Source organism: Sapajus apella, unplaced genomic scaffold (assembly GCF_009761245.1).
Source record: "Sapajus apella isolate SASKATOON/1434 unplaced genomic scaffold, GSC_monkey_1.0 scaffold62, whole genome shotgun sequence".
NCBI classification, from domain to species: domain Eukaryota; kingdom Metazoa; phylum Chordata; class Mammalia; order Primates; family Cebidae; genus Sapajus; species Sapajus apella.
The window spans coordinates 3,970,087-3,983,581 of record NW_022437002.1 but is presented as its reverse complement, the minus strand read 5'-3'; the positions used below and the strand labels follow the sequence as shown (position 1 = coordinate 3,983,581).

The 13,495-nt window shown below is 46.2% G+C and overlaps 1 protein-coding gene across 1 annotated transcript; it reads left to right on the top strand.

Annotated features, from left to right (window-relative positions):
- The first annotated feature begins 1,035 nt into the window (after window positions 1–1,035).
- On the top strand, window positions 1,036–12,346 carry LOC116529184 (wiskott-Aldrich syndrome protein homolog). Its single transcript, XM_032246729.1, has 3 exons — window positions 1,036–1,051; window positions 4,480–4,552; window positions 11,133–12,346. The coding sequence occupies exons 2-3, from the start codon at window positions 4,544–4,546 to the stop codon at window positions 11,592–11,594; spliced, it is 471 nt and encodes a 156-aa protein (XP_032102620.1). The 5' UTR covers window positions 1,036–1,051; window positions 4,480–4,543; the 3' UTR covers window positions 11,595–12,346.
- The last annotated feature ends 1,149 nt before the right edge of the window (window positions 12,347–13,495 follow it).

Genomic DNA, 13,495 nt, shown 5'->3' with positions numbered 1-13,495 from the left:
GTGCCACTGCACTCCAGACTGGGCAATAAGAGTGAAACATCGTCTCAAAAAAAAAAAAAAAAAAAATTGTATAAAAAAAAGAAAGAAATGCCTGGAAAAAGTCTTTGGATTTGGTGATGAAGAGATCATCAGTGAGTGTGATGAGAGACAGTTCAGTGGCCAGACAGAAGTCAGATGACAGGGACTGAGAAATGAGTGAGCAGGGGAGGAAGGGTTTCACTCTCCTGAGGCCTGGGATTTGGAGGAAAGGAGAGAGTTTGCCCAAAGGCAAAAAGTTTGTGTCAAACAAGACTCCAGGGAAAGGCCTGGCTGCTGTCTAGAGACCTAGGTGTAGCTAAGGCCTTATTTTGGGTTCAGGAGGGCCTGGGAAGATGTTGTCTTGTTTGTGAACCTGAAGTGAAAGCTCACCAGCGGGGCCAGCAGAGGGAATTGCCCTGAGAGAGGGCCCCAGCTTTGCAGCTGGGTTTTCCCCACTCTGCATCTAGTTTCCTTGATCCGCTGATTATCTTGGGCTGGTTTTGCTGAATGACTCAGGAGCTTGAGCAAGCTTTGCTACTCAGTTTCACAGCTCTGGGGGAGGGGAAGTTGGATTCCTTTCCGATAGCTGGGAAACAGTCATTAGATACTGAAGGAAGAAGGACAATTGGGCCCCAGCTTGGTGGGGGGTGGTTGGTGAATGCTCTCCAAGCCTTTATTCTTAATAAAAATAACAACATCTAACAGTTATTGAGTGCTTTTACCATTGCCAGGCAATGCTCTAAGGGCCTACCGGCTTTGTCTCTGGGGTGGACAACTCGTTATTATCCTTGTTTGACATAAGGAAGTTGAGAGTTGGGTGAAATGACTTGCCTGGGGCATCCAGCCAGTCACTGGAAGAGCTGAGACTTGACTGCCAAAAGCCCATGTCCCTAACCTCTTAGGACCTCTCCAGGTGACCCAGCAAGGCCTGTGGGACTAAGGAGGGGCCTCCCAAAAGAAGATCCTAGGCAAATGGCTGGAAAACAAGTCCTTAAAAAGAAGCTTCTCCCCTGCTAGGATTTCTGCTGAGAAGGAAGGGACAAGATCCCCTGAGCTTGTTCTGAGGCTCCTTATCACCTGAGATCCCCTTCTGTGACTCCCTTCCCCGACCCCAGCTTAAATAAAGGGCCTATTCACGGCCTCCCAGAGCTGTGTCTGGAACTGGGCCCTGGTAGCAGCCAGTGGTTTGTCCTGTGTCATGCCTCCCTCCTCCCTGCCTGCCTTCCTTCCCTGCCCCTCTCTCTGTGTTCGACACCTGGTATCTCTTTCCCATGTCCCTGAGCCTAGGGCACGTGAGGCCCAGGCAGGCACAGTATCACTTTCTTCCTGAACTGTCCCTGAAGCAGGGACAACTTTGTGTGCTGTCTGCCCACCATGCTGTTGTCAGTGCACACTTCCAAGGGTTCCTGTGGAATCCGCTCCCGTAAACACCCAAAGAGGAGGAAGTGAGCCAAGCACTAAGCCTGTGATTGCATCAGACTGACGCACTCTCTGCCTTTTCCCCTACCTCGGTCTCCAGGGGAGCCACGTGGGCAGTCCACTGGGTCAGGCTCAAGCCCTCTCCCCTTCACCCAGCTGAGGGGAAAAGGAGGATGCTGTGGAAGGAACACAGGCCTCCAGCTACACCTCCTTGGCCTGCAAGGGAAGTAGCCAACATTTGAAAGCTGAAGAGAAGGCAAAGGTGGGGTGGGCTGAGGAAAGGGTCCAAAAAGGCTGGAAAGTAAAGTTTTTGGAGTGTCAGCCAGGCGCCAGGCTCTCTACCTGTAACACTAATAATAATAGGTTGGGTGCAGTGGCTCACATCTGTAATTCCAGCAGTTGGGGAAGCAGAGGCGAGAGGATGGCTTAAGGCCAGGAGTTTGAGACCAGCCTGGAACGAAAAAAAGAAAGAAATTTAAAGAAATAATAACAACAGGCCAGGCGCGTGGCTTACGCCTGTAATCCCAACACTTTGGGAGGCCGAGGTGGGAGGATCACAAGGTCAGGAGTTCGAGATCAGCCTGGCCAATATGGTGAAACCCTGTCTCTACTAAAAATACAAAAAGTTAGCGGGACGTGGTGGTGTGTACCTGTAATCCCAACTACTCAGGAGGCTGAGACAGAATAATTGCTTGAACCTGGGAGACGGAGGTTGCAGTGAGCAAAGTTCGCACCACTGCACTCTAGCCTGGGTGACAGAGTGAGACTCCACCTCAAAACAAACAAACAAATAAAAACAACAATAAAATCTGACTATGAGGCTCTGGATCAGGAATTACATTTCTGTATTTAAAAGCAGCTACCATGGGGGCCAGGTGTGGTGGCTCATGCCTGTAATCCTAGCACTTTGGGAGGCCGAGGTGGGTGGATCACCTGAGGTCAGGAGTTTGAGACCAGCTTGCCAACATGGTGAGACCAGCCTGCCAACATGGTGAAACCCCATCTCTACTAAAAATACAAAAAATTAGCCAGCGGGGTGGCAAGTGCCTGTAGTCCTAGCTACTCGAGAGGCTGAGGCTGGAGAATTGCTTAAACCTGGGAAGTGGAGGTTGCAGTGAGCCGAGATCGTGCCACTGCACTCCAGCCTGGGCGACAGAGGGAGACTCAGTCTCAAAACAAAACAAAACAACAACAAAAAAGCAGCTACCATTTTATTGTATGCTGGTGCTATGTGGTTTACATACATATATACTCTTTTCTAAGTCTAGAAACACCCTTATGAGTTATGATTATGATGATCCTTTCACAAAGTAAGGAAACTGAGACTCAGAGAGATGAAAGTTCAGAATTCTCCCAGTCACTCAGCTGGGCATTGGAGAGTTAGGGTGTGGTGGATTTAGGTGTGTCTGCTCTTTGCTTCATCATTATGTATTAATTGATGTCATTTTCTCAATAAGAGTAATGCAGTTACTATTAGCTTTGATTTACAGATGGGTAAACTGAGGCTCGGGAAAGTGAACAGACTTGCCTGAGGTCAGAGTACAAGTCGCAATGCGTCTCACCCTTAAGTTTGATGCCCTTATGCTTAGATTTTATGGGCTTGCTTGTAAGAGTCCTTCTCAATGCAGCTGGGCTTCACAGTTTCCTCGGTCCCCAAGAGGTGACAGAAGCAGCACCTGCCCCAGGGAAGTAAATTCTCATCCTGGCTTCTGATCATCTCCTGAGCCAAATTTCCCCCTGTACTGCTGGCTCTCCGGGGGGCAACTCCAGCTCTTCACAGCCATTTCTGGTATTTGCTTGTGCCTGACCCAGAACAGGGGTTGTTTTTGTGTTTGCTTGTTTGTTTTTGAGACAGAATCTCGCCCAGAAGGTGTGCAGGCTGAAAAGCTAAGAGGCTCAGAAGTCCCAGACTTTTGGATGTCATCAATAGTTACAAGTTTTAAAAATGAGGAAGGAGACCCAGATATGGTTGCTAGCTTTTAGTTTGGCTAATAGAACATTAAAACTTTCACCTGGGGGCCAGGCGCTGTGGCTCAAGCCTGTAATCACAGCACTTTGGGAGGCCGAGGCGGACGGATCACGAGGTCAAGAGATCGAGACCATCCTGGCCAACATGGTGAAACCCCATCTCTACTAAAAATACAAACATTAGCTGGGCGTGGTGGCGTGCACCTGTAGTCCCAGCTACTCGGGAGGCTGAGGCAGGCGAATTGCTTGAACCCAGGAGGCGGAGGTTGCAGTGAGCCAAGATTGTGCCACTGCACTCCAGCCTAGTGCCTTGCAGCAGACTGAGACTTCTGTCTCAAAAAAAAAAAAAAAAAAAACTTTCACCTGGCTGGGCATGGTGGCTCACGCCTGTAATCCTAGCACTTTGGGAGGCTGAGGCGGGTGGATCACGAGGTAAGGAGTTTGAGACCAGCCTGGCCAAGATGATTAAACCTGAAAATACAAAAATTAGCCGGGCGCGGTGGCAGGCACCTGTAATCCCAACTACTCGAGAGGCTGAGGCAGACTGGGAGGCAGAGGGACTCCGCCTGAAAAAACACCACAAAATCTCACCCTGGCTGTAGTGCAGTGGCGTAATTATAGTGATCATAGCTCACCGCAACCTCCACCTTTCAGGTTCAAGCGAGTCTCATGCCTCAGCCTCCCAAGTAGCTGGAATTACAGGCATGTACCACCACACCCGGCTAATTTTTGTATTTTTAGTAGAGACAGGGTTTCACCATGTTGGCCAGGCTGGTCTCAAACTCCTGGCCTCAAAGGATCCATCTGCCTTGGCCTCCCAAAGTGGGGAGATTACAGACATGAACCACCAGCCTCCAGGGGTTGTTTGAATGAAAAAAAAAAGGGGGGTATTCCTTGAGGAGCTGAGATTTGAACCTAGGTCTGCTGGGCTCCACCTGAGCCGTTTCCACTTCCTCCACCTGCTGTTGGTCTCCCTCCCCTAGAGATACCTAGGTGTGCAGGCTGAAAAGCTGGGCAAGGCAGCAGGCAAGCTGATTTAGAATCCTTCCCCTCCCCTCCTCTTTCCTTTTCCAGAAGCCAAGGAGAAATATGAAAACTCAAATGTGCCCTGAACCAGTCTCAACCCTGAAGTTAAGGAATGCAAAAGGTGAGGAGTCACCATAGTAACCACAGTGCCAGGTGTGTTGGTGAATACTTGGTTTCTGCAGCATTGGCAGGCAAGGCCTGCCCAGTGCCTGTCTGAGGGTTTGTGCTATTTGGCTACAGGGGAGAAGCATTTCATTCATTTCTCTTAATGGGACATTATGGGAGACTTTTGCTTTTCATTGCCTCCATTTTCTTATAAGTGGAAGGGGAGGGAAAAAAAAAAAAAAAACATTTTCCTTCCCTTCCCACTCATTCAGAGAAATGCCCGAAAAATACCAGCATTCCCATCAGAGTCTCTGCTGCCGCTGGTCATGAAACCCCATCATCACTTAAATTGCTCTATTTTAAAGGTTTGTGAAAACTGCACCAAATTGCTTTTTCCCATATCACTTCTATCTGTTATTTCTGTGGTCTCTCTTCTTCATTGCTACATTTCCCTGGAGCGGGGGAGCAAATCTATATGGAAACTTGAGGTACTCTTATGTGGTTTGGGAACCAAAAAATAAAAGTGTTTTAGAGGCTATCAGAGTGTTGTCTTTCTGTTACTTACTCATAGACTTATGTATTTATTTTTACCCTAGGTCTGTTGAAAAGGATTTGGCTCACAGATTCTGAACTTAATTTAGCTTCAGGCCTTAATCACCATTGAGCAGAGAATTTTATAATCACAGGGATGGAAAGAGTCTTAGATGTCATCTGGCTCAGAAATCCCCAGACTTTTGGAGGTCATCAACAGTTAAAAGTTTTAAAAATGAGGAAGGAGACCCAGATATGGTTGCTAGCTTTCAGTTTGGCTAAATAAGAACATTAAAAAAACAACTGTCATATACTGCCACCACTGCTTCACAAAAGAAAGCACATTTTAATATGAAAAAAGGTAGGAAGGAATGGTATATCTTCTTAGAATTAAAGACTGTTCCTTAAACATACATTTAATAAATAATTCACTCTTTTATACATTTTTTTTTTCCTTTTTCCACATGCTACCACCAGTCTGAGAGTAGATGTTTGAGAACCATCGATCTTGTTTACTATCCTTGCCACTATTTCTTGGAGATGGTATCTTGGTCTCTGCTTGGATACCTTTTATAGCTGGGGCACTCACTACCTTCCTTCTTTGGATAATTCAAGCTGTTGCTTCTTTCTCGTAGCCCTGTCCTTTCCTTTTCTTCTTCAGGACGGTTAGATGTCTCTTTTATGTATTCCCTTATTTCCCTTGCAGTTACTACTTTCTTTTAATTAATTAATTAGTTAATTAATTTATTTATTTCAGAGATGGAGTCTTGCCCTGTCACCCAGGCTGGAGTACAGTGGTACAATCATAGCTCATTGCAGTCTCCATCTCCTGGACTCAAGCAATCCTCCCACCTCCACTTCCTAAGCAGCTGAGACCAAGGTGTGAGCCACAGCACTTGGCTAGTTAGCATTCTTGTAGTACTCATCTCTTGATGTTATAATGGCTGGTTGAGACATCCATCAGTTTCTAGACTGTCATCTTCTTGAGGGCAGGGTCTATGTCTCTTCACTGTTGGATCCTCAGACCTATTATATTGCAGAAGCTCATCAGTTGTTGACTGAAGGAATGAGCTATTCTCTGGATTAATGATATCATGAAACAATGGTAACAATGGCCATGAAATTGATAATTGTTTCATGTGTGCTATATACTAAGCATTTTATGCAAATTTGATCAGGAACAGGCTTTTATGTCAGGACATTTGGAATAAGATGAAAATTATAGTTGATGAAGCATATTGTTTTAAAAGGAAGTTTCTCTGGTAATTTATCCTACAGAATTCCCCTAAAAGTGCTCCAAGATGTATCAAGATATATATGCAAAAATGTCTGCCGCAGTACTGCTTCTAATAGCCAAAAGTTGGAAACAACCTAAATATTTACCAATAGGGAATCTGTGAAATAAATTATAGTTCAGTTGGCTGGGCACAGTGCTCACACCTATAATCCCAGCACTTTGGGAGGCTGAGGTGGGCGGATCACGAGGTCAGGAGTTTGAGACCAGCCTTGCCAACATGGTGAAACCCTGTCTCTACTAAAAATACAAAAATTAGCCGGGCGTGGTGGCACGCACCTGTATTCCCACCTACTCGGGAGGCTGAGGCAGGAGAATTGCTTGAACTCAGGAGGCAGAGGTTGCAGTGAGCTGAGATTGAGCCATTGCACTCCAGCCCGGGTGACAGAGCAAGATTCCCTCTTGGAAAAAAAAATATATATAGTTCAGTCATACTGTGTAAGTAGCCTTTGAAAAAAACAAGGTAGATCTAAATGTACTGACATGGAAAACTGTCCAAGATATATTATTAAAGGAAATAATTCTATTTCTGTTAAAAACACATACATATAAACACACAGAAAAATATGAATGTACAGAAAAAAATCAGGAAGGGCAATATAATCCAAATTGTTAATAGTGGTTCTTTTTCTGGGTAGCATTGCAGGAGACTTTTGATTTATTAAGCATCCATCTCTGTAATTTAAAAAATGTGTATGAAGCATGTCTTTTTAGCAGCCTTATTAAAGTATAATTAAAATATCATAAAATGCATATATCATTTTTAAAGTAGTGGGGACAGATTTTATTTATTTATTCATTCATTCATTCCTTCATTTATTTAAGACAGAGTCTTGCTCTGTTGCCTAGGCTAGAATGCAGTGGCGTGACCTTGGCTCACTGCAACCTCCAGGTTCAAGCAATTCTCGTGCCTCAGCCTTCCAAGAGGCTGGGATTACAGGAATGAGCCACCATGTCCGGCTGATTTTTGTATTTTTAGTAGAGACGGGGTTTTGCCATGTTGGCCAGGCTGGTCTCCAACTCCTGGCCTCAAGCAATCTGCCCACCCCGGTTGCCCAAGGTGCTAGGATTACAGGCATGAGCCACCATGCTCAGCCAGGGTCAGATTTTTAAAAACACAAATAGGCTGGGTGCTGTGGCTCATGCCTGTAATCCCAACACTTTGGGAGGCCAAGGTGGGTGGATCACCTGAGGTCAGGAGTTCAAGACCAGCCTGGCCATTATGGTGAAACCCCATCTTTAAAAAAAACAAAACAAAAGCACAAATAGAAGAAATGATTTCTTTTTTTTTCTTTTTTTGAGTTGGAGTCTCACTCTGTTGCCCAGGCTGGAGTGCAGTGTTGCAATCTTGGCTCATTGCAACCTCCACCTCCCAGGTTCAAGTGATTCTCCTGCCTCAGCCTCCAGAATAGCTGGGACTACAGGTACATGCCACCACACCTGGCTAATTTTTTAATAGAGATGGGGTTTCACTATGTCAGCCAAGCTGATATTGAACTTCTGACCTCAGATGATCCGCCTGCCTCGGCCTTCCAGAGTGCTGGGATTACAGGCATGAGCCACCACACCTGGCCTTTTTTTTCTTTTTCTGAGACTCCGTCTCTGTCACCCAGGCTGGAGTGCAGTTGCACTATCTCAGCTCACTGAAACCTCTGCCTCCCTGGTTTAAGCAATTCTCTGCCTCGGCCTCCCTAGTAGCTGGGATTACAGGCGCCTGCCAGCATGACCAGCTCATTTTTGTATTTTTAGTAGAGATAGGGTTTCACCATCTTGGCCAGGCTGTTCTTGAACTCCTGACTTCATGATCCACCTGCTTCAGCTCAGCCTCCCAAAGTGCTGGAATTACAGGCGTGTTAAAAAAAAAAAAAAAAAAAAAAAAAAGGCTAACGCCCTTTTCAGCCCTAACCCACCTGTACCCAGGGGAATAAAAAAAAAAAAAAAAAAAGAATTACAGGCGTGACCCACCATGCCTGGCCAGAAGGAAAGGTTTCTATGCAAGCACAGTGGCTCATACCTGTAATCCCAGCACTTTGAGAGGCTGAGGAGGATCACCTGAGCCCAGGAGTTCAAGAAGGAAAGGTTTCTGACATTGAGGCTAATCTCATCTTTTGTCCCTTTGCCTGCCCTTCTGTTTCCTTTCCCATAATGGTTTTCCCCTAGCCCCTTCTCAGACCCTCAATATCTCTGAGTGGTCTAAAAACTCTTTTTCTTTATATGTGCCTATAAAAGGAGGGGTTCCACTAGATGACTTCTAAGGTCTTTTCAGATACTAATTGGGGTGAGTTGATAGTCCTGGTCTCTCTCCTACTAAAACTCGTTCTTAAGAAGGATTGGGAATCCACTGGGCTTAAAATAAATAAATAAATAAAAGGAAGGATCTGGTAATTTTTTTTTTTGTACTATTAGTAGAGATGAGGTTTCACCACATTGGCCAGACTGGTTGGTCTCAAACTCCTGACCTCTGATGATCCGCCCATCTCAGCCTCCCAAAGTGCTGGGATTACAGGCGTAACCCACCACGCCCAGCCATGACCTGGTAATGTCATTCTTATTACATGAAAATAGTTGATGAGGCCCAGTTTATTTTTCTCTTGTGATGTTTGCATTTTAACAAAAGATGAACTATCATTTTTGGCTTCAAACCAAGAAGGAAACCTCCAACTGTGCAGTTTCTACACATATAGGGGGAAGGGATATGTGTGAGTGGGCAGGACAACATTTTTGGCATCGTTGAAAACACAGTAGCAGATAAGTTAGGATCATTGATGTGGAGACGGGTACTCGAGGTTGTCACTAGGTAAAATGGCACCCACTATGGGTGGGAAAGTCAAGATTCTGGCCATAGCACTTGGCAGAATTAAGAAAACTGTGGCAGGCGCTGTGGCATGTGCCTGCAGTCCCAGCTATTCGGGAGGCTGAGGTGCGAGGATCGCTTCCAGACCCTGTCTCTAAAAAAAATTAAAAAGAAAGAAAGCTGTGCACCATTGGGGAAGGAGTCCTCTCACTTTCACATGTGACCTTGATTGCCCTGTTTAAGCTAGTACTTTGAAGTTTCAGTGTGTAGAAACATTATCACTGGTCAGATAGCATATATTAAACATTTATACAGGCGCAGATAATCTAAGTCACTCGGAAAGAGGTTGACATAATGAAAAGAGTTCACACTGTTAGAACAACATCCAGAATGTGGTAGATTGTAACCACATTCTTATTAGGACAGGCAGACACACAGTGGTTGAGGAAGTGGGGCCCTGGAAAAATATTTCAAATCCTCCTGGCTCTATCATATACTACCAGTTGGGTGTTGGGTGACCTTGGTCAAATGGTTTCACTGTTGTTTATCTCAGTTTCTCCATGAAATGGGGATAATAGAGTAATAATAGGAATAGTAATGTAAAATGGAGATAACAAGAATTCCCACCCTTTAGGATTATGAAAGTTAAATTAGTTAATACATATCAAGTGCTTAGAATAGTGCCTGGCACATAGTAAATGCTCAATAAATGTCAGCTGTGAACATCGTTACCTCCTAATCCCTTTGTTGTGTAGGAAGACTTGTTGCTTCACTTCCAACAGCTCTAGTTTCAGTTATTAATAAATCCTTTTTATTTTCCAACTGCCAAATGGGGAAACTGAGTCACAGGGTATCAGGAAATGCTGTGAATGGAAGCCAGAAGGCAGGGCAGCGCCAGACACTCAAGCGCAGTAGGCCCTCCGTATTCCTGAATTCAACCAACCAGAGATCAAAAATATTCAGGAAAAAAAAAGCATCTGCACTAAACATGTACATTTTTCTTGTCATTATTTCCTAAACAATACAACTACATAGCATTTACACTGTATTATGTGTAAGTAATCTAGAGATGATTTAAAGTATACGAGAGCATATGTTTAGGTTATATGCAAATATATACCATTTTATATATATTTTTTAGTTTTTTTTTTTTTTTTTTTGAGACGGAGTTTCACTCATGTTACCCAGGCTGGAGTGCAATGGCACGATCTCGGCTCACCGCAACCTCCGCCTCCTGGGTTCAGGCAATTCTCCTGCCTCAGCCTCCTGAGTAGCTGGGATTACAGGCACGCACCACCATGCCCAGCTAATTTTTTGTATTTTTGGTAGAGACGGGGTTTCACCATGTTGACCAGGATGGTCTCGATCTCTTGACCTCGTGATTCACCCGCCTCGGCCTCCCAAAGTGCTGGGATTACAGGCTTGAGCCACCGCGCCCGGCTATATTTTTTAGTTTTTAGACAGAGTCTAGCTCTGTCGCCCAGGCTGGAGTGCAGTGGTGTGATCTCTGCTCACTGCAACCTCCGCCTCCTGGGTTCAAGGGAAGATTCTAGTGCCTCAGCCTCCCAAGTAGCTGGGATTACAGGTGCCCGTCACCATGCCTGGCTAATTTTGGTATTATTATTATTTTTTTAGTAGACACTGGGGTTTCATCATGTTGGCCAGGCTAGTCTCCAACTCCTGACCTCAAGTGATTCTCCCGCCTCAGACCCCAAAGTGCTGGAATTACAGACGTAAGCCACCGCGCCAGGCCCATTTTATAACAGGGACTTGAGCATCCGCAGACTTTGGGATCCGCAGGGGTCTTGAAACCAACCAATCCTCCACGGATAGGGAACGACGTAGGGTCCCCCGGCTGATGCTCAGTGCGGCCCAGAGCAGCTCCCTGTCCCGGGCAGGCTTCAGTTGCCCCATGTGAAAGATGAACTAAGGAGGCTGAGCCAAGTTTCTCAACTTTTCCCTCTCCCTGGTTGCCAGTTCCCGAAGTCGTTTTCTTCTCTGACCGAAATCCAGTCCCACTTGACGACCGTGGAGCTGGGGATCCTGTCTGTGGATCCGCCCAGGGAAGGATCCCGCAGAGGCCGCCGCATTCCCATCTACTCAGGCCCCAGCCGAAGCTTTCCAGGCATCGGGACTGCTAGCCCTCCGCCCGCGGACCCACGCGGACCTTCTCCCGGAATTCACGGCCCCCACTCTCTCCCCTCCCCTAAAAGTGGACACAGTGGAAGCTCTAGTGCCCGGGGAGGCCGAAGAGAGCGAACAGCAGAGGCTCAGGGTACAAGTCTGGGGCTTCCTGCAGTAGCGGAAAGGCCAGGGGCGGGGGATTCCTGCAAACAGCTGGAGCCGGGGCCCTGCCCCCTCCGCCCCGCCCCAGTAAGAGAGGGCTGTAAAATTCCGGAAGAGAGATTAGAGGCAGGGGATGGGTGGGGCGGTGAATAGTACATTCCTCCCTCCCCTTGCCTCCTCCTACCCGATTATCACTGCGGGAGGGTTGAGTCGTCTCTCGACCTTCTCAAGGCCGGTGCACTGGCAGCTTCCAGACAGGGGGCTTGAAACCTCCCACGCTCTTCTGAGCTTTGTGGGGCCTGGATTGCTTATTTCACAGCTCGTGACCCCATCTGGTTTCGGGCTTGGAAATTTTGGTTGCTCCTTGCAACTGGGTCTTTTCCGTAAGAGTGCTTCACAGGCCTGTCTCTGCATTTGTTAGTAGTTCCTATGTATTGAGAGAACTTTGCAATGGAGGCATACTTAGCGTTAGAGGGAAGGAATCTGAAGGCTTAGAGAGGCAGTGAAACCTCAAGGCCACACAACGGCAGAGCCAGGAATCAACTCAGCTATTGGTTCCACACATTTCCCACCAAATCCTGCGGCTTCCTTTGCTTCAGGTGAAAGGCAAGACTTATTTGTTAGGGGTAGGGAAGCAACATTTATGGACCACCTCTCACCGCGCCAGCTACTTTAAATATATTGTCTTTAATCACTTCATTTGTCACAACACCTCAAGACAGATGTGATCACCATGCCTATATTACAGATGAGGAAAACTTGAGAGGTGAGGCGTTTAAGGGGCAGAGCTGGGATTCCTGTACAGTCATATAGCAAGGCCTGTGCTCTTTCTAAAACTGCAGTTAAGGTCTGCATAGTGCTTGACAGCTTACAAAACAAAGAACATTCAAGCTCTTTATTTTAGAGTTATCATCTTATTTCATAGATGAAGAGAAAGGTTCATTGGTGAAGTTATAACCTCTGTCCAACATCGCAAAGCTAATGGTAAGTTGCAGAATCTGTAATTTTGAAATAAACTGCAGAGCTGGTGGTATCGAAGCTCATTCCATTTATTCATTGCACAGTGCCAAGTACCAACCTAATAATAGTACTAGCTAACATTTATTGATACTTAACATGTGTTCAGTACATGAGTTAAGCACACTAACTCCTTTGTTCCTCAAAAATCCTTTTTTTTTTTTTTTGATGTTTAGCTTTCCATTTTACAGATGGGAAAATAGAGACTCAGGTAGATGAAATAACTCCCCAAGTCTACACGACAACTAAATGGCAATGCAAAGATGCCAGATGAAGTAGTGTAGAATCCCAGGGTGGGAACCAGTCACCTGTTCCCAACCTCTGTCTAAATCACTTTGCTGAGAGCTTCAGTTTCTTTTTTTTTTTTTTTTTTTTTGAGACAGACTTTGGCTCTTGTTACCTAGGCTGGAGTGCAATGGCGCGATCTCGGCTCACCGCAACCTCCGCCTCCTGGGTTCAGGCAATTCTCCTGCCTCAGCCTCCTGAGTAGCTGGGATTACAGGCACATGCCACCATGCCCAGCTGATTTTTTGTATTTTTTTTTTTTGTAGAGACGGGGTTTCACCATGTTGACGAGGATGGTCTCGATCTCTTGACCTCGTGATCCACCCGCCTTGGCCTCCCAAAGTGCTGGGATTACAGGCGTGAGCCACCGCGCCAGCGAGAGCTTCAGTTTCTTTGCCACACAACCATTACTTGTTTTTCTAACCTCTGTGTGTGGTGGGGCCACATAGCTCCTGCTCTCAAGGAGCTAATGCTCTGTAAAATCAGCCAAGAGTACTGCCAGCTTGCCCCACAGGAGCACTGGGAAGATTAATCAGCGAATGGCACTTGGAATGCTTCAGCCAAAGCACTGGATAAACTCAGGGCACTTATGTGTGAAACTCACTGCCAGGGGTAGTTCCTGCTGTAATAAGGCACTTGCAGCCCAGTTCCTGATCTGTTTGAGGTGTGGAGGGAGTAAAACCAGTCATAGCCTTCCGCAGGAGGCCATTTGGATGTTAGGAGTTAGAGCATCTCTCCACTGTCCTGGGGGC